The sequence below is a fragment of the Lepisosteus platostomus genome, chromosome 7 (assembly GCF_059453375.1).
Source record: "Lepisosteus platostomus isolate fLepPlt1 chromosome 7, fLepPlt1.hap1, whole genome shotgun sequence".
NCBI lineage: Eukaryota > Metazoa > Chordata > Actinopteri > Semionotiformes > Lepisosteidae > Lepisosteus > Lepisosteus platostomus.
The window spans coordinates 12,033,151-12,053,270 of record NC_142617.1 but is presented as its reverse complement, the minus strand read 5'-3'; the positions used below and the strand labels follow the sequence as shown (position 1 = coordinate 12,053,270).

The 20,120-nt window shown below is 37.4% G+C and overlaps 1 protein-coding gene across 1 annotated transcript; it reads right to left on the bottom strand.

Moving 5' to 3' along the window:
• Window positions 1-718: 718 nt before the first annotated feature.
• On the bottom strand, window positions 719-19,145 carry panx1a (pannexin 1a). Its single transcript, XM_088639278.1, has 5 exons — window positions 18,653-19,145; window positions 12,671-12,810; window positions 8,776-8,981; window positions 7,207-7,877; window positions 719-4,419 (listed from the first exon to the last, which is right to left on the bottom strand). Exons 1-5 carry the CDS (start codon window positions 18,831-18,833, stop codon window positions 4,343-4,345), a joined length of 1,275 nt encoding a protein of 424 aa, XP_088495404.1. The 5' UTR covers window positions 18,834-19,145; the 3' UTR covers window positions 719-4,342.
• Between the last annotated feature and the right edge of the window lie 975 nt (window positions 19,146-20,120).

Here is a 20,120-nt window from a genome sequence, read left to right as displayed (position 1 = left end):
GGTTTTTTTAAAGTTGTTTTATTTACAATAAAACTGTAGTATAATCCTTCCATTTATCTGAATTGAAAATGTTCTTTAATCGATATAAGAAATCTTAAAACAACCAAAATGATTTAAAGTTAATTAAAAGTTCTACCGATCATCTGTATTTATGCATTTACTTCAGGCAAGTTTTAAAAGATTTGTAAATTGCTGTAGAAATTGGGCTCTGAATGTGCATGTGTTTCGAGCCAAGTGAGGGTTAGGATGAAAATAAGTGTGGACTTTATTTATATTTAGGTTGCACTTTAAATGAAAACATTAAGACAGTTACTGGTAGGGATAATACAATGTAACAGACACCTATATCCAGAAACAAAAATGAAGATTGTTTTAACAAATAAGCACACTGCATGCAAGATATATCTCTAAAATCAAGAAATACTGCAACACTAATCCTAACCCTTGCTCAGTTTCTTCCTCAGCAATGTCCTTCCTCTATAATGTGACGAAGCAAAACGTTTTGCAGCCTTGGGCTGAAAAGGAAATAAAAACTTACCCTTCTGATATGCTATTGCAGATAGATTGCAGGTCTGTGTTGAGGGATTTCATGGTTTTAACCGAGACACTGAAATCACCAGAGAAAGACGTAAAATGGGATCACCTTATCTGTAGGTAAATGCTGTTGGATGCTAAAGAGCGAAAGGTAAAAATACATAAGTCCAGATAAAAACAGAAACAGTTAAGAGGCTTTATTCAAACCAAAACATCAACATACAGTAAGCTTCTCTATCTAGTCTAAGAATGGTGTACCATAAAAGGTAGCAATTTTGTTTCCCCAGTAATCCTGCATTTAAATTCAAGGAAGCCCTGCTTTCTCCAAGTCCAATACAATCCTTACATTATTAAGCAGAAGTGATACAGAACTGTTTGAGGTCGTTTTACTTTATAGGAAAACAGATGCCCACAGTGAAAAAAGCAAATTAACTGGATGGAGCACATCAGCACAAAATCAGATGAAAGAGGTAAAATTGTTTTTTTCGCTAAAGTTTTTAAAACCGGAGTCCTTTTAGTTTTGGTAACTGCCAATTATTTTTGCATTTTTAAGCTCTCTAAATTTTGTAATTCTTCTACAGCCCCTGTTCAGCTCAAGAAGAAGATGATATTTGACATGCAATCAATCTACATAGTAACCAGCCAGAGATATTTTTCTGAGCTCGACAGAATCCTATAGGAAACATTAACACCAATCAGAGGAGTGGTGACATACTGAAACTCATGCTGAGGCTGCACCTCAGAAGCCCTCATGCCTTTGACTTCGTTTGAGATGTGAAATAAATTAAACACATGGCAGGCAGGTCATTTGTAGCATGTATAGTGTTGACTCTCTGAATAAATAACTTCAAGACATACCGAAGTCATCCTAGGCAATACAGGGAGATATTATTGACAGAGGATGCAGATGGATATTGGCATTCATTTCCCCTTTACATTTCACATTAATTAAGCCAACGAGGCAAACCAGACTGAGCATTGCTGGAGACCGAGGCATGAACTGTCAGAGCACAGTGCTCTCTTTGCACTCGACAGCATAGTAATTTCCTGCATCTCAAGATAGATAAATTACACCTGAAAAAATAGAGCAGAAAGTTAAATGTCTGTTGCCCTGCCATGGACTGATGCACTGTCCAGCGTGTATCCTTGTGTCCATTGCTTGTCAGGCTAGACTCCCGTGACCCAGTACTGGATAAAGAGGTTAGAAAATGGATGGACGGTAAATGTTTGCAATTAGAAAAAAAAGTTTCTTAATGCTGAGTTTACAACCATTTACTGATAGCGGCATTTTTAAATGAACTTTTAAAATAAATTATTTCAAATGTCCTACAGTTGGTTCAGCCTCTTAATGCGAGTTGCTACTGATCTCTCTTTCTCCTTCAAAACGCAACTTTTAGCCACAATGTTAATACGAATACAAGAACAACTGAACAGTTTTTTCTCATTTGTACTGTAACTTATCTGACTTTTTTGGTTGCGAGTTAAAATGATTCAAGCAGTTTGTGGTGTGAAAAAAAGACGTCCACATACTACATGCGCCAAGTATTGAAAAAGCTACTTTATGCAAATTGCACCGAAACATATCCCAAGACATGAGAAATTTTAACCAGCTACTCTGTGATTTAAATATAAATGGTAAAACCCAACAAAAAATGCATTTAGATTACTGTCCAGTATTTCTATGTGATGCTGCAGAGAAATACCCAACAGAAAAAAAAACAATAAGAGACCATTAGAAAAGCAAGAAAAACATCAGAATGGAAGAAATCACTATTAGTCAACAAAATGGGTTTTAGCAGGCTTCTGGCTCCTAAGCACACTTTAGATAATTCAGGGCTGGTAGCATTCATTTTGCTGCTTCATGGTAATTTTGAATCCTCTGACTTTTATCCTATTACAATATTTATGCCAATATGCACATATGCTCAAATACAAAGTGTAAACAAAACAGTAGAATTGCTTCCCTATATGGCCACAAACGCTTAAATAAACTGGGATCCATCATGATGTGGCATGAAGGAAAGCTTTCAAACATAAAACCGATCCTTTGAGATTCAGAGTTTTGAAGAAAGTTGGAAATAAGCAACTCTTAAATTCACACAACAACCTTTGTACCTTTTAATTTCCACCTACTATTTTAATAGAGACATCATACACATGAATATTCTAGACCTTTTACTTACACATTAAAACCATGCAGCAGAACCAAACGAACCAGAATGCTTAACCAAGACTGAAGAGCTAATTTTCTAAAGTTAGCCAATCGCCGATGTTTGAAAGAGGTCATTCTTTTGTGATAAAATCCAGAAAACAAAAACAACAACAAGGGAGATGCTAAGGGTTACTAAGAGTAAATGTAACAGAAAGGATGTCTCACAATGAGACAGCAGCATTCAAATCTTAATTCAGAACTAGGAGCATTACAATAACCTGAGCTTTCAGTTGTTCCTGAAAAGGTCAAAATAGTAACTAACAGAAACTGAATCATACACACCTACAGGAAAAGTACATAGTTTATGTACTGATTTTGGCACTTTTACACTAAGAGTGCACACAGATCCAATGTGAAATAAGAAGAGTTTTTGGTTGTCTTGTAATGACTATAAATCTGTTAAGTTTTAAAAAAGGCTTCATGTCTTATCATGTTTGCTATTCAATAAGTCAATAACCATTATCTAATTTCTGTTCACCTGAAAGAAGCCAAACCAAATAGTACATTCTTTGCAAACATATCTACAAATAAAAATATCTACAAATTAAAAAAAAGCAGCACTTTATAGTACAAAAATAAATTTACAACTTTAAAGAATAAAAATAAAGATTTTTTTTAAGAACAATCTATAAAATTCAGTAACATCAACTGGAGTTTACATACTAAATTAATTTTGTAAAACTGCAGTCATTCAGTAGCATTTCAAGTATACAGAACACATCCGTTTTCATTTTGTTTAGATCAGGTCATTCAATCTGGAGTTTGACAGGTGTAACAAACTATAGCAGTCCCTAACACCACAGTTATGAATGAATTCCAGTTGCATTTACATGTACCTTCTGCCAAGATAAAGATGAGCTTTTCAAGACAAAGTCTTCATAAGAAACTACAGATGAGCCTTTACATTTTGTTTCAGGACAGCCTTCTTGTTCTCAGTCTCTTAAATATAATTCAGTTGTAAAAAGTAACAGACTCTTGATAAAACTGGTATACTTGCTTAAAAAAAAAAGAGACTACACATCCAAATTAATAACACAACCTTGCCCACAGCAGCAAGCATTGAGATTTCATATGCAGAAATGCACTCAAGTTTTAACACTTAGGGCTCTTCTGTGATTTGTATATTTGTATCCAATGTTGAGCTGAACAATTCAGATTATTATTAGTAACATTTGGCTTTTAAAGTGGCAAAGCATTAAGTCGGACTGAAAATAAAACTTTTAAAATAAATATGAAAATCACATCATGACGTTCTTCCATATTTAATTTTGTAAACCTGGCATGAGGTATGCGATATCGACGGATTGAGCAATGTTCTCCCAGAGAACATGTTGCGCCAGACATACCCTCAAAAGCACAAGGTCAGCTTCAAACCGAAGATGGTAAGAAAAACAAAAACAAAGATCCAGTCACAATGATGGACGACTTTTTTTAACATTAACGTTTAGGACCAAAAGCAAAAGTGTGTTGCATATCGTGTTGTCAGTTGTACCAAAACAATCTTATTTTCAGAGTCCCAGTCCTAGAGTTTTAGACCAGCCAGTGTGAGCTGATTTGGGAACAGAGCTCCCTTTATTCTGGTCACAAATTCTACCTTCAGCAAACCAAGGTGGAGTCAAGCATTCTCTGCCGTACAGATGTGTCCTCATTGTTTCCGTCTGCCAGTGATAAATCTGAAAAAAATAGAAGAAACAATATTCATTATGACTCAGATCTCCCAATAATGCCTCATTTAATCTTATTTTAGATCTTTTGCATAGACCGGGAGAGAGAGTTCCATATCTGCATTACCACAGCTTCTTAAACTAGAAACAGAAGGAAAATGCTTCTTGAATTTCCAGGCATGTGAGCTACAAAAGCACAGGTTAAATTAAATTAAGCACAAAATGAGGAAGAAAAGAGCAAAATACAGTAAGACAAAATGACCTTTTTTAAATAGGTGTTTTGTTTTTTGTAAGTCAAACAATCTTATTCAGAATAATTTACTGATCCAGGTTTCAGGGTTTTCATCATTCCTAATTTTTAATTCCACTAGTCTGAGCTATTCTTGCCAAAAAAAAAAAAACAGCTCTTCCCCTAGCAATGAAAACTGGACATGTTTAACCGTGTTAATTATGACATTGAAATGGGTTTATCAATAACTACAGACACTCCTTTAAATAGTCCTTTAGCAATAGAATCCTATCTAAAATATTTACATATTGTAAATATGTCCATAGTTGGAATCGGAAACACAATTTCAAATAACATAGTTCCTATAGTGTCCACTACTAAATCTTAATTTACAGTACGTCTGCTATTTCTCAAATCAGATTAAGCTCATTTTAAAATAAAATGTAATGTGCACAAGGAAGGCGTTAAAATCTGGAAAAGCTACAGATACATTTTCAATCAATAAAAGGTTTCCAGAGAGGCATTTTTTTTTTGCCTTTCGATTTTGAAATGAATCTCGATTTTGTGTGCTTCGTTTTACACTGCTGGCAGCTTTGTGCATTCAGCATGGAAAAACAGAATGGTTCTTTTTCTCTTAAAGAGAGCCATTAAGGGATGTCTCCACAATGCCGGGGCTTATAGTTTCTCGTCTCCTCTTCACTGTGGATGGGGACTTCTCAAGAGAGGCTCTTGATGGCTTGGAAAGCAAGTGAATTAGCCATCTGTGTCTGCTCGTACTGTCAAAAACCACCTATTACAGTGATTAACTGCAAGCCTGGTCAAGTGAACTCCATTAACTGTGAAAGAAGCTCGGCGGAGACAGGAGAAAGTAAAGTCAGTTTGTTAATAAATGCTTGAGGACCTCATGACAGCAGTTATGAATACAGCAGAGTGACAGACTGCATGTCTCCTCATTGGCTTCCACTGCTTCATATTTTTGCTGGTCACATTCTGAATACTGTTGTACATCAAGTCAACAGCAGAAAAAGTGTTGATAGGTTTCTAGACTTTATGTCAGGTACGTAAATAAGTGTGGGGGGGGGGGGGGGGGCGGGGAGTTCAACTTTAGAAATACAAATCTGCTTTTAACACCAATTTGTGTGGCTTGTATTTTAGCTGTCTAGAGTACAGAACATTTATTTCATTAGTCTACAGAGATTTTCAATTAATGCATAGGTAACACGAAAACTGATTTAATAAAAATGCACTAAGGTTGCAGCTGTACATAAGGACTTCTTCCTGGTTATGACTAAAACACAATAATGAATGACTTTGTCACTTTCGGCCTTGTGTCAAAACAGTGCATCACCAGACAAAACCAATACGAATAATAATAATCTAGAGCTGCAGGCGGCTGAGGGCTTCCAATACGGTACACTGTCAAAAAAATACAACAGTAAATCAACAAGGCAGTATGAGTGTAAGGATGTGTATGTTAGTAGCAAAAAAAGAATGACTGGAGGGACAGTTACCATGTTTGGTTTTAATTATCTAAACACATTCTGAACAGGAGCATTTAAATTGGTGCCCATGCTGATAACTGAATGTTGACTTTTTGATATCTAAATTCATCATAAAATATGTGAAGCCTAGCTGCAGCAGCAGGTGGGGATGGTTCTGATATTTACCAACTTTCAAATTAATTGGTTCACAGTTTCTGAAGAAGAGGCTGAGAAGGTTTTTGAAAATGCTGCTTAGCTCCAGTATTATTGTACGTATCAGTCGCAAGGGCCAGGGATACTACCTGCCAATTTTGAAGGTTATAAGCAGCAAAGTGTCTGATTACAAGCAAGGACACAAGGGCACAGATCAGCGGTTTATTCAGGAGCAACATGCTAGCATTATTTATCTGCATGTTCTTGATGATACCTGATGATATCCACCAAGTTCACACTCAACTGGCTCTGCAGCAAGTCTTAGCATTTTACTTTTCAAGGAAGATGCCTGGCATATTAGGGAGTTAAGTATCTAAACCAGTTCTGAATAAAGACATGTTGAAATATGAGAACAAAATGATGGCAAGGCAGCCATATTGTTTACGTAGGAACACTACTTCAGAGTTAATACATTAACTTCCTGACCACAAGAGATGCCAATTTACTATCCATTACATTTTTCCCAGAGGTGCTTCAAATATAATGAGAAATTTGCCTTCTTAAAAAACATGCACAAAAAAGAAACAGTTCGAATTGCTTTGTACTGCTTACACCTTTCCAACGCCTCATCATAATGCACTAAAGTCCAATTTACTTGCTTACAGTGTCTCTCACTTTAAGACAGGGAAAGCAGTAAAAAAATAAAGTCAAGTTAAAAAGATTTACTACCACTGAAACTGACAAAACTTTTATGTCCACCAATTTTGACAAACTTCAGCTTCTGAAGTTAAAGTTGAAGCTTTAGAAGAGCAAATATATACAGTATGGCAGTCTTCAAATGTATTCAGAGCACTGAAATAGATGCAAGGTCAATAATTTATTTACTGCAATTGGTTTAGATATTATTTCTGACATTTAACACTCTTTTCTTACCTTGTAGTTGTACGTGATCATTTTCAGGCTCTGCCCCTGCCACTCTGTTGTTGCTTTGGTTCTGCAGTATTTTCCCGTCTACAGCATCGGTCTTGACTTGCCCCAGGTTTGTTAGGAGACACATGAGGTCAAAGGGCTCCTCGCCATTGTTCTGCAAGTGTTCTAGAACCTTCAGGCGCTTGTAGGACTTGAGCTCACTGAGGTTTTCATCCAGAAAGAGCAGATACAGGCTGAGGTCATTGTAAAACCCAGAGGTGATACTGAAGGTTTCAAATGTGGGTAAGATCTGGTAGACCTTAAGGAAGTCAGCCTTCTTCCACAGTGGAGCCAGAGTAGTATAAATAATTGCAGGCGCCAGTAGGATGTATACTATCAAGTTAATGTAGCTAAGCAGCTGGAAAATGCCAACTGCGATAAGCTTGCACTGAAGGAATTTAGGAATAACAGTGTCGTTTTTCAGGACTCCTGTGCGAATGTTGCATTTAAACTCATCCGTGATAGAGGCCAGGTTGATGTAGTATCCCAGGTAGATGCAAGCAAATAAAACATTAACAAAAGTCAAGATTCGGCAGATGAGATACTTTATAATTAGGCCCTTGGAAGCCGTCTTCGTCTTGAGGTACTGTTCCACTAATGGGTACTTCAAACACCCTTCGTTTCGATCCAAGGAGCTGTGAGTCACAGAGAACAGGAATTAGCAACAGTACCTGAAGTGTTCAGACGCTCGGTTTCCTTACAGAAGCAAAGCCACTGCGAGACATTTTCTATTTGCCCATTTATTTATATTCTTAATCTCTTTATTAGCATGATGGAAACATTAATCTATTACGAATCAACTAACATTGTATCCATGTATGTGTCATAGGTGTGCTGAATGCAATTTAATTTCCGAACTTCCCAAGACGGACAGAGGATTTTAGTGCCCTGGTAAATATCCAATGAACCGTCGATTTGCTATATTTTGTAACTTATTCTATGGCTATTCATTCTTTTCTTGGGGAAAGCTGTCTGCCACAGCAGGCCACAAGTGCCAGCTGTCCTTACAGTGTGCCTGTGCTATGTGGGTGTGTGAAAGCAGTCACAAAGCAAAGCAGAGTTGAGACTATTTTGCCATACTGACCAGAAAGGCTTAATTTTAATTGTTCCAGTTTCTACTACCTCTAAATTCCAATATATGCAACTTGGTTCTGTCTCAACAACCAATATTTTACTTCTTTTTCATTCTGCGAAGCCTTCCTTTCGTAACCCATAATCTAATGAACAGCTGCCATCTTGTGGTCATAGTTTGGGTGTAAACTCAGACGGAAGCCCGATATCAACACGGAGTCCTTAGGAAACAGCACAAACTGCAAAATCTTAAGAGCAGAGATTCTTGAACTCTAAAACCCAGCTGGAAGCACCTATTACCTGTTGATATTGGGGAAAAAAAGCCATAGACTATTCTAAATTCTAAACATGAGCCCTCCATGGAAAAAGAGTAAAGATGAAGGATGTTGAGCATCATCCTTCACAAGTGGCTCTCTGTACTTAAATGTGGGCACATTGCAGTCGGACAGCTAACTGTGTCACCTGCATGCGTCTCCTGGAAGGCTGGAGTCCACGACTCCGCTGGTCACCAGGTTCTTGGCCAGCTTGATGGCGCGGTTATAGGAACGGTCCAGCTCCTCCATGATGAAGTTGAGGTCAGAGAAGAGGTGGGGTGTTGCCGTGAATCTCCAGAAGAGGGACGGGACGTACATCAGGATAGCCACCAGCAGGAGAACATAGGGAAAGAACTGCCCAGACGCACCAAGAGAGAGAAAGAGATGTACAGGACAGTCTCAGTGTCTTCAAGACCATCCCAGGTAATAATCTGCATTTATTACCTGGGGTGTTTTTGACAAGACTGAGACAATAACATGGTGGCAAGCTGACTAAAATTAATGCAATCACCAGGCCCAAGAGTACAACTCAGCCTTGACAAGGCACCAAAGCAAGGTCAAATCAAGTTTTATCCAACAAGCATTCATTACATCTCTTTTCTCATCTGAAAATACACTGCACCAAAGTGGAACTAATTGATGTTAAAAAGAAAACCATTTGGTATTCTAAAGGGAAGGACTGCACTGATCCTGAACCTCTGTGGTGACATAATTCTGCCGGCACAAGCAGACAAATCTCGTCAGAAACCACCATGACTTGTGCTTTTTTTCTGACAGGAAACAGAATGCAATTTAAAAAAACAAATGAACAAATACGATTTTAGGTTTAAAAGTACTTATGTGATTAAAAGTAAAGCACTCTTCTGCCACCTTCTGATGCCAAAAGGTATGACATTACATCTAAAAACATTAGTATCAACATTAAAAAGGTTTCTGTGTAAAATTGTAGGCAGACAAAGTTCATTTTAGTTTCACAGTGAGTTTCTAGCTTAAGGAGGTTCTGCGAGAGGGGTGACTGACAATCTCTAGCATTGTGCCGAAAGCATTAAAGAAGGCACCACCGTGCCAAGCTTCAGAGCAGGCCCTTTGTCCATGTTTGATCCCCAGATTTTGCTGTCAGCTCGAGGCTCTGTTAATGAGCTGTGTTTTGGGCAGAATCTAAGCTACCAGGGATTTCTCAAGAGCCATTCACAGTCTTCCTATAAAAAGGCAGCCAGGAGCAGCTCTGAAGCATAAAAAACAAACAAATAAATCATTTTAAATGGTGAAAATCACCAAAATCCAAAGGGTGTGTTTGACAGAAAAGATTTCAAAACAAGCATGAACTAACAGTAAGAGCTACATTAGTGTAGCAGAATAGAGTCCAGTTTTAATCCAATCTTTGACCCATCTGTCACTCTCGAATTCCAGACTTGCAGAGTTTTTGCCCTTCTTGCCAATGTAGTAACTGATAACAGGATGAGCTCTGCAGGCTGACAATGGTAAAGCAGTTAAATTTTGATTGAACCTAGATATAATTCCTTTTCTAACACTTCACTCTTTGGAATAATACTTTTTAAATACAAAAATAAAGATCGGAAATTTCATACAAAATTAGAATCTCTCTCATAGCTGTTAATAATATATTATCACAAAACAAACAGAAAGAAACATGTATAGGCTAACAGGAACAAGTATTTTTTGTTAACTTTGCTTCCTTTAAAACACGATTCAGAAAACAAGACAGAATGTAAACATTCCTTCAAAGCCTTGTGAACAGACTAAGAAAAAAATACTGTATTACAATACAGCACATAAAAACAGATCAAAACAAAGAGCAAGAAGATACGTTAACAAGGGAGCAACGTTTCACATGAGAACAATGAACAATTATAGAGGTACAAAAAGGTCAAACCACATTTGTCTGTGGGCTTTATTAGAATTATAAGCAGCAGCAAGAGAAGAGCTTGTAATGATGTATTCAGGTACTCCTCATAAAAAATGACTTAATTTCAGGAGTGTTGTCTTTAAAGGACCATATGGGCCAAATTCTTTGAAACCTTTCTTTCTGAAATGTCTTTATTCTAGGACGTTTTTACTTTGGAGCAGGAAATGGTTAACAGCCATACTTCACATGCATTTCATTCTTGTGTAAAAAATTGGAAAACATTTGGAAGCAGAGAGAAAGCAGAAAGACACCTGCAAGGAGGAACCTTCCCATGCTGGGTTAAAAGCTAAATTCACCCCATTCATAAGTTCATGTGTAGCACATTTACTGTACATAAGAAAAGTTTAATTCCTCATTAGCATAAAATTGCAAGTTGAACACATCTGGGAAAGGCAGGTGACAAGCTTAATTTACAAATTGTAATCATCACTACCACAAAAATGCCCCTATCAATATAAAATGTGATTATTAGATTTATTTTATAAAACATCATAATTTTACATTTATTGTATATTTTCCCCCAATCGGCTGCAGTATTAAATCCTCTTGCTTTTTTCATCACACAAGAATGAGCCAGATCTCAACAGTGTTTGATGATCATCAGTAGATTTGTGATGGGTCTCTAAGAAAAGCATTTGTATTTATTTTTTAAATGGAAAGCAGGAGCCAAGAACACATAACATCCAGCCTTAATACATATACATATACAGAAGAAAGAAGCGATTTTAAAGCCCTACAATCATGTAAGAGTGAGCTCCCATATTTTCAACGTTTTACACAAAGAAGAATCTGACAATAAAAACAGATATTGAGAGGGGCAGAGGCTTATTGCTATACTGCATATTTTGCTGCTAGGACAACAACAAAAAAGGTCCTTTACCCCAAGTTTACAATAAAATAGAAACCACATTTGTCAGACCACCAAAAATCAATCCCCCTCACATATACAAATGATACACAATGTTTTATTATATGATATTGATGCGTTTTGTTATGATATGTCTCAAAACACATCCCACAGCCCCAGCATAGTTAAATAAAAATAGGGACTGGTTTATATTTGAAAAGGCAACAAGATATTCATTTAATTCCTTAAATAAAACAATGTATGGCTTTGAGGAATTAACTATGTACACTCTGTAAAAAATAAATGCCAAACATTCTGCTGTTAAGTGGCGAATACAACTTGAAAAGCAGGATTCTCCTCAAGCTCAGTTACTTTGTGCAGGATGCTACTAAAAATACATCCAAAGGCTGGCATCGATACCGAGAGCAGAAAACCTCCAAGAATTTTCTATCTATATCGTATTATAAATCAATGTTAGGGTCTCACATGACAGATCTTTTGTACAGACAAAAAAAATACTATAATCTTCTGCTACTGTCAACTTTCTGGGGAATGTATTTTAAAACTTCCAAGTAATTTCACAGTATACCACATTTTTCTGCATTTTTTAATGGACTTTATTTTAAGACTTCCAAGCGATAACACAGGATACCACTTTTGTTGTGCATTTTTTTAAAAAAACAAGCCCGTTTAATCTGCACTTTGGGAATGTGTGTGCCGTTCGCAAATTTTTCAGCAGAAAACAGATAAGATTCCCTGATGTCCTAACCAGCATTTTTTAAAGATACCTTCTCTTCCAACCTGTGCTTATGTTTCATAAAACACTTGCTAATGATGTTAACAGTTTTCCTTACATATCTTCTAAGGGGGCATTTAACTTTGTGAGAACACATTTACTTTAACCTGTTATAGGATTTTATTTGCTTTTGTAAGCGTTCAGAATTTTTTTTTGTGAATCAGGCTGTTAATGCTTAGAAAGCACTCTGAAAGTGTGTGCCACCATTATCTTTGATGATCTTCATCAGTATCTTTTTATACTGTATGCACCACTCCCACAACACTGGCAAATGAACCGGAGTAACAGGAGCTGCTCTGAAGTGTAATCTTCGGCGCCTGACAGCTGCAACATAATTTGGGACTAAATTTAGTTTTACACCAGACAAGTACACTTGCTGTACTTGAACAAACCATGTTGCCAAAACAACAGCAGTCCTGCGGTACTGTGCCATTCTATTGTGCATGCTAGGGAGGGCAGACTGCAAACCTTACCTTGTGTAGCCAGAGGGGCAACAGACCAGCATCACTGTGTGAAAAGTGCTGCTGCTGTACAGCAGCCCAGCAGAACGAGTCCACGTAGGCAGCCTGACGCCAGGAGAAATTGGTTGGGGAAAAACAGCTGATCTGGGTACCTGGGGGAGACAGTGGAGCCAGAAAACAAGGGATCAGTAAGCACATAACAGCTGGAAAAGCACAGAAGGTCTATTAGCAACTGAAAGATTTCCAAGACATAGCAGGGAAAAAAATCTTAAAAAAAGATGTCCTGCTATTCCTGTGTGATATACTGTAGTGCACAGTGAGAGTATGGAAAGACATTTTTCATATAAGAGCCTCCTGGACTCTTTCATGCATTCAGTTTTAATAGCAGACCATGGATCTTAGTGTCTCCAAAGCCCTCCTGGTATTTTTAGGATACCAAAAAAAAAAACAAGCTGGGTCTAATTTCAGAGACTCATAAAGAACATGATGGCTCCCTACCAATCCCATAATCGGGATATATTCTCATTCAAGCTGGACTCCAACACAAGAAGAGCCTGTGAAATTATTTAAAATATATTTTGCGTTACTGTTCATAGGTATTCTTTTTCCATCAGCTTAGGATCCAGGTAGGTGTTACTGTTTGGCTATTACAATAACACTGTCCCAAAACTCCTTCGCTGGAATTACTTTTTAAAACAAACTTTACATCAGAGATGAACCCTCAGATTCCCTATTCCAACATGATTTATGTTGCAAGTATATTAACAGTAAAGTATATCTATTTGGGCAGAATTATAAGTTTTACTTCTTAGGTTACCATCATGTGAGGAACCTGATTTTTTTAAAAACATGTTTAACTGGAAAAATTTGAATGTGAGACAGTTTCAAAGACAATGTAAATACCAATGGCATACAAATGTGAACTCAATGAAAAGTTTCAAAAATCCAAATTATTTGACTAGAAGTTATTTTCTTGTAGCTCTCTTCCTTCTAACTATGCCAGAAGATGGGTGTGACTGAATATTCTCATTACAGATTGCCTGAACAGCTTTGGATAATAAAGTAACATCACTAAGAAGTTCTAGTTGCAAGAATTTTTATATACAGTAAAATAAGCAAAATTAGTCGCGACTAATTAGTCGCAGATGTGGACACAGACTGAGAAAGTTCCTCCGTGCTTTCTGTTGACTCTAAACAAAGATATTTTTAAATCACCATTCTCACTGCTGTAGATTCTGAGAAGGGGCCTGTCTCTGTTGTGGAGATCTCAATTCAGAGGCATTTTGACATTTCATGGCCTTTGATCAATTCTAAGTTTTTCGTCCTGATTTCAAGCGAATTTGATTTTTTCTCCAGGGTATCCATTCAAGATTCTGAGAAGATCATGCATTGAACTACACCGTCAAACTTAACTTCACGGTTCCAGACTAAAAACATTCAGTTTCTTTAGTCTGTCTGAGTGTATCATTCTCTTCATGGCCACAAATAAATCTGGTTTCTCGTTTCAATGCCTCTAGTACAGAGATATCCTTATTGTACCTTGGTAACCATAGCCAAACAAACTTCTTAGCGAGGTTTAACTAATACATTGCCTTTGTACTGATCTTGGCCATACTCCACTAATGACCTCATTTCAATCCAATAATTTACCAACAACTTTTATCTGTATTTTAACAAATGTATCCATGTGCTCATACTACAGTAGATTCCTGCAGCTTTAATCTTGAGTTCTTTGTGAAAGATTTCTGAAAGCAATTTCACAGCAGGGTCAGTGTCAAACTGATGTCAATGCGGTTGTTTATAGACTGAAAGCACGCATTTGAATTTAATCAAATTGTCAGGTGTATCCAAAAACATGAAATCAATGATCATTCTGTGTATTTACTGTGTTCATTGTCTTCTCGGCAAGTAAAAATGTTGTAATTTGCAGCTGTATTCCTCAAGTGTGCTGGATTCATTCTAGAGGACTAACAGAAGGTTTTTGTCTTCTGTGTCTTACTCTGTTGCTTGTATAAAACACAAGCTGCATTGTGGTGCCCAGGCACCAAAATCGTGATTTCTGATGGTTTATGTATGGCCTTACATCACATGTTACTCCTAGTGACACAAGTGTGTGCATGACTGTAAACAACTCTAGACACAAACGTCTTTAGTTTTGTTCCACTAGAGATTAGGGTGCCTTTATTTCACATGCAAAATCATTTCCTCTTAATTCTGTTCTTAGTATTCACTGAAATTACTTTTTAACAAGAGAGAAATACTAAGTATTGTTTAGTTCTCTTTTTTGGAATTGGATTTTGTTTTCAGTGTTGTTTTTTCCCAAACTTTTAGGCCACTCATCAAAAATAAGACAAAAAATAAAAGCAAGGTCTATACCAGAAAAGGCACAGAACTATACAAATTTTAGTGTACTTTTAAGAAACAGACTCTGAACAGAACGTACTATACTTTTTATGTACAACATACTATAATATGTACTTAATGTAGGTAAATTGAGAATATTTAAATCAGGTCTGAAAAATAAAGGTCAGAATAAACACCACAAGGCACAAGGCACTCCAGGAACTGGGTAAGAGTCCCTTATCCATGTATAGTTTTATCATAACACAAAATAAACAGGAGCAGAAAATCAGCACATCAAGATTGACCCAAAATATTTACTCCACTCTTCTGGTTAACAAGATCATGTGCTGCTATATTCCAGTCAGCATGTAATCTAATAAAATACATCACTAACTCCTGAGGACAACAGCGTGCCTGCAATTTCCTGGTCAATAAACACAAATACAGGATACCACAGCTAGTCTGATGTGAGATCAGCACTGTGGCCAACCTCAACACAGACTGCCTTAAAACATGCTACACAATTCCCATAGTCTATAACGCGGGTTCACACAGGTCAAAAACGTGGATATGAAAACACAGACACTAATATGCTATTATATATAAAATATATTACCCTTTCAAACTCTGTCGTACAGTGTGTGCCACTTCAGAGCACTGCATTGACAGTATAAGATCACTTTATCGTACATATACAATTTCTTGTATTAAGAATTTGTCTTTTCGCATACCCCAACTTGCTCTCCATGAGACATGCAGACAGGGAGAGAAACTTGGGGTCAGAGCACAGGGTCAGCCATTTATACGGTGCCCCTGGAGCAGTTGGTGTAAAGGGCATTGCTCAGGGGCCCAAAGGAGTAGGATTCCTCCGCCAGCCACGGGATAAGAACCGGCAACCTTCCAGCCACAGGCATAGATCCTCAGCCACAGAGCAACCACACCGCCCTACAGTATATATATACACATATGCATGCAGGTCACACCTGAATCTTATGCTTCACATTTAAATGTTATGCTTTTGCACTATATTGTTATTTGTATTACATTGATTTATGTACTCCATATATACAATAATTAAGTGGATTTTACAGACTTGTACACTGTTTTTATTGTCGTCTCGGTGAGGCAGAAAGTTCCATTGTATGCAGACTATTAATTAGACTGATTTTGACACTTCTCATGTTTGTTACGCAACTCCATTTACAAATTTCATCTGTTGTGACAGCTTGTTTCAGCAAAATATAATATGTCTAGCAAGGTCTCCAGTCCTGTTCAGCTCTCTTGCCCATTCACTTGCTTGTACATGGTTTATAATACAGAATACCAAAATATACATACAGTACACTGATCTTCTCCACCAGGGCTTGTCAGCTCAAGGAGGTTATCAGGACCCCCACACTCACTGGCTTTAACCCTTAACTGAACCAATCTGTCAGGTCCCACACCCTGCATACAGGGGTGCACAGCATTTCCAGGGAAAGCCCAGCTCCCTTACGAAATCTCCAGGGGGACAATTCATTTGAGCAAATAGATCGCCCACGTCTTTAGGAGGTGGGAGAAAATCATAACATTTATCAAAAACCCACAAGAAAGACACAAAGGATTCTAAACTCCCTGACAGACAGAAGCTCCTATATGGAAGCAAACCCAGCACCAAATGAACTACTAGATTTCTTACTGTATATGTTTCTTGAAATTGTCACCTATCTGTACTCTACTTACAAATTCAAACAAGAACATAGGAAAGAGCTAAAAGTAATGAAAGAGGATAACTAAACTAATAAAATTTTTAATTTAAGGTTTCATCCAGCACAGACAGAGTGCTGAAGCCCAGAACTGGGGACCACTTATCAAAAGGACAAAAGATGGAAGTTGTGAGCTGTGCACTGTCCTACTTTATGAGAGGGAAGTACACGCTTGAAAAAAACACAGTAGTTTCTTGATGCTGGCAGAGACATTTCAATTACAAAATAAATCTGATATCCCAAGGATTGAAATCTCTTGTTGTTAGCTCATCTGTGGCATGCACTAATGTTATATCTTACCAGTACATTAAAGGATTTTAAGAAACTGATTTTGTTTATGGTCAAAAAACTATATACAGTAAATATTTAAATTCACTTCTGATTGAATGTTAGTAAATTATGTTAGTGCTTTCACAATAAGCAGGAAGAGCAGTGTTCCGAATACAAGTTCCAGAAAATCAATCATCCCAAACAAAACAACAGTTCTTTATTCTGTTTTATCGGAATTCCTAATAATAATTAATACAGAGCTTTGTTGTGCCTTAGCCTGATGCATGCTCTTCCTTGGTAAACAACAGACTGAAACATTCATTTAAATATTTTAGTTATTTCCCTTGAATCCTCTTGAAGTTTCCATTAGTATGCAAACAACATGAAACCTACTTGGGTGCATACATAAACGTTCCCCTCTGTAACAGATCTGCATTAAAACCCACTTTCTGTTTGTCACAGAAGGGCAAACTGCTACAGGCAAAGTATGCAATTGGAAAAGAGATCATACTTGACTGATCAACTGATCGGTCTTTAACAACAACAAAGGTTATACAACCTATTCCTGGAATTAGATAATTAGGTTAACCTTCTTTTAACCACATGCATATTTAACGCGTAGAAAGGTTTTATATCAAAAGCAGATGTGGGCCTCCAGGCTATGTTCAAAGTTCAAATGCAAAGTGATACCCCCAATTAACATATTCAAATAAATTATGAGAACGTGACTATTTGCATTTGACATGCATGGAATTAATTGAAAACAGTTTCATGCGATTACGCGGACCATCACTCTGTCGCAGAAGTATGGATATTTTGTATTGCTCTGCGTATGCAGTTCATAGATAAAAGCCTTAATGTGTTGCCGTTAACTTCAATTGTTACAATATAGATTCGTCATGTTAACAAACAGTATTAAATGAGACCTGTTAGGACTCCAAAGTCATTAGTAGGAAACTCTAGCTTTGTAAAATTATTCGTGCAGAAATCAAGCTTTAAACTACTTTTCGGAGGTACTACAACAAGAGCCGCTTGGCTTTCTGAAGAAAAACAAATATTAGGGCACACCGACCGCTAAAATTAAATCTTCAGGACAGAGAAGCCATGACATTTCTGTAATTGTTAATGTTAGGCCTACATCTAATTAAGTATATTTACCGTCATGCACTCTATTGAAATAATGTTAAACTGCTATGAATAGAAACAATAACTATATTTAACATACAAGAACGTACTGCTGTTTGAAGATAGAGGATGACTGGCAAACTTACATTTTTATCGGCACGATAACAGCTGCTATAGAAGTTACGTTAAAGCCGTTTAAAAGCAGTGATTAAACATAACCTTATTACTTACACTGCTCCGGAAGATTTCCGATTGCGTAAAGAAATAATGAGACGGAGCAAGTGAACTAGCAATAATTGATTAGATTTGTTTACTACTTTTTCTATATTTGATTTTCGATAACCTGACTAATTTAAGCATATACACACGCGCATATGGTTCATATCTTTAACAAGCGATTAGATTGTAAAACTGACGCAGCACATCCAGACAAACTAACCGCAGGAACAATGCCAAGAAAATGGAGCAATGCACATTTGTAATACCATCGTGGGTTTTCACTGCCACTTACCTACTGACACCTCCTGTGCAAACGCCAGTGAAATCAGCAACAAAGGAAGACCAACTGCAATGCAAGTGACCATCTTATCCACAGCAAGTTCCAGTCTCACCCCTTTGTATTTAGATTCCGATGGTTCTTTCAACAAAAAATCCGAAAAAACGTATTCTGAAGCCAAATGTGCAATCGCCATGGTTTTTCGATATGTAGCCGGGTAGGTTTGCTCTGTGTTAAAGATCCCTCCTCACTTGAAACTAAAAATCCCGGCCTGGCAAATAAACAGTCACCGTTCAGAAAACAAGGATTTGTAGGTCTTGAAGTTTCATACAACTCGATCTGAGTTCAAAGTAAGTTTATTTCAACGCGTACTACCACGATAACAGCTAAACACTATTGTTTTACACCCGGCACCCAAGTAAATCATCTTGGTATGTTTATCTCATCCAGTCCAGGACACATTTTCCTCCCTTTTTTATTTCGCGTGCTTCTTGTCTTCCGGGTTGGACTGTTTAAGGTAGTATAGAATTTAGCAAACGTGGTTAAATGTATTACAAAGCTATAGTTCAAAACACTCTCTTGAAATATCACCGGTCAGAGACCTGTCATAAATTAGACTTAAGATATATTAATAAGGGACACTGTTAAAGTTTTGTAGCTGTATAAATCTATAAATCACGTTCATACGACCTTAAAACTAAAGACGCTACAGAAAGGTGCTTTCCGAAAATTAAACTTGGGAGAGCATGAGCTCCTTTTAAGGTTAGATCATCTTCACATCTGTCAAATACATACTGAAATCATGTCGTGGTCCAATATATAAATATATTTATATAGAAAATTAAAAAATCTTCATTAAATTCCTTATATAACACGTTTCTGGGCACTCCACCCAAGGCTCTTTACAGGTAATGGGGACTCCCCTCCACCACCTAATCCTAGCCCCATCTGGATGATGCGACGGCAGCCAAAGTGCACCAGTACGCTCACCACACAGCTGTCAGTGGGGAGGCGAGTATTAGGAGGCCACAATTGGTAAAATAAATCTTGGCCAAATTTCCCATTGGCCCTTACCAATCATGGCCTCCCAATAATCCCCATCTATGAATTGGCTTCATTACTCTGCTCTCCTCCCCACTGATAGCTCATGTGTGGTGAGCGTTCTGGTGCACTATGGCTGCCGTCGCATCATCCAGGTGGGGCTGCACATTGGTGGTGGTGGAGAGGAGTCCCAATTACCTGTAAAGCGCTATGAGTGGAGTGTCCAGAAAAGCGCTATATACTGTAAGTGTAAGCAATTATTATTATTAAAAGCTGGGAGGAAATTGGGCCAGGACACCGGGGTAACAGCCCTACTCTTTTCTAGAAAAGCCTTGATCACAGAGGGTCAGAACCTCAGTTTTAAATTTCATCCAAACAATGTCGCCTTTTTTCCAGTATAGTGTCCCCATTGCTATACTTGGGCATTAGGACCCACACAGAC

Excerpts from the sequence above, each read along its gene's own strand:
- panx1a (XM_088639278.1), bottom strand. The coding sequence starts at position 18,833 with ATGGCGATTGCACATTTGGCTTCAGAATACGTTTTTTCGGATTTTTTG. Across the intron at positions 12,811-18,652 it reads TGCACAGGAGGTGTCAGTAG|GTACCCAGATCAGCTGTTTT; the intron begins GTAAGTGGCAGT and ends TGTCTCCCCCAG. Across the intron at positions 8,982-12,670 it reads TGCCCCTCTGGCTACACAAG|TTCTTTCCCTATGTTCTCCT; the intron begins GTAAGGTTTGCA and ends GCGTCTGGGCAG.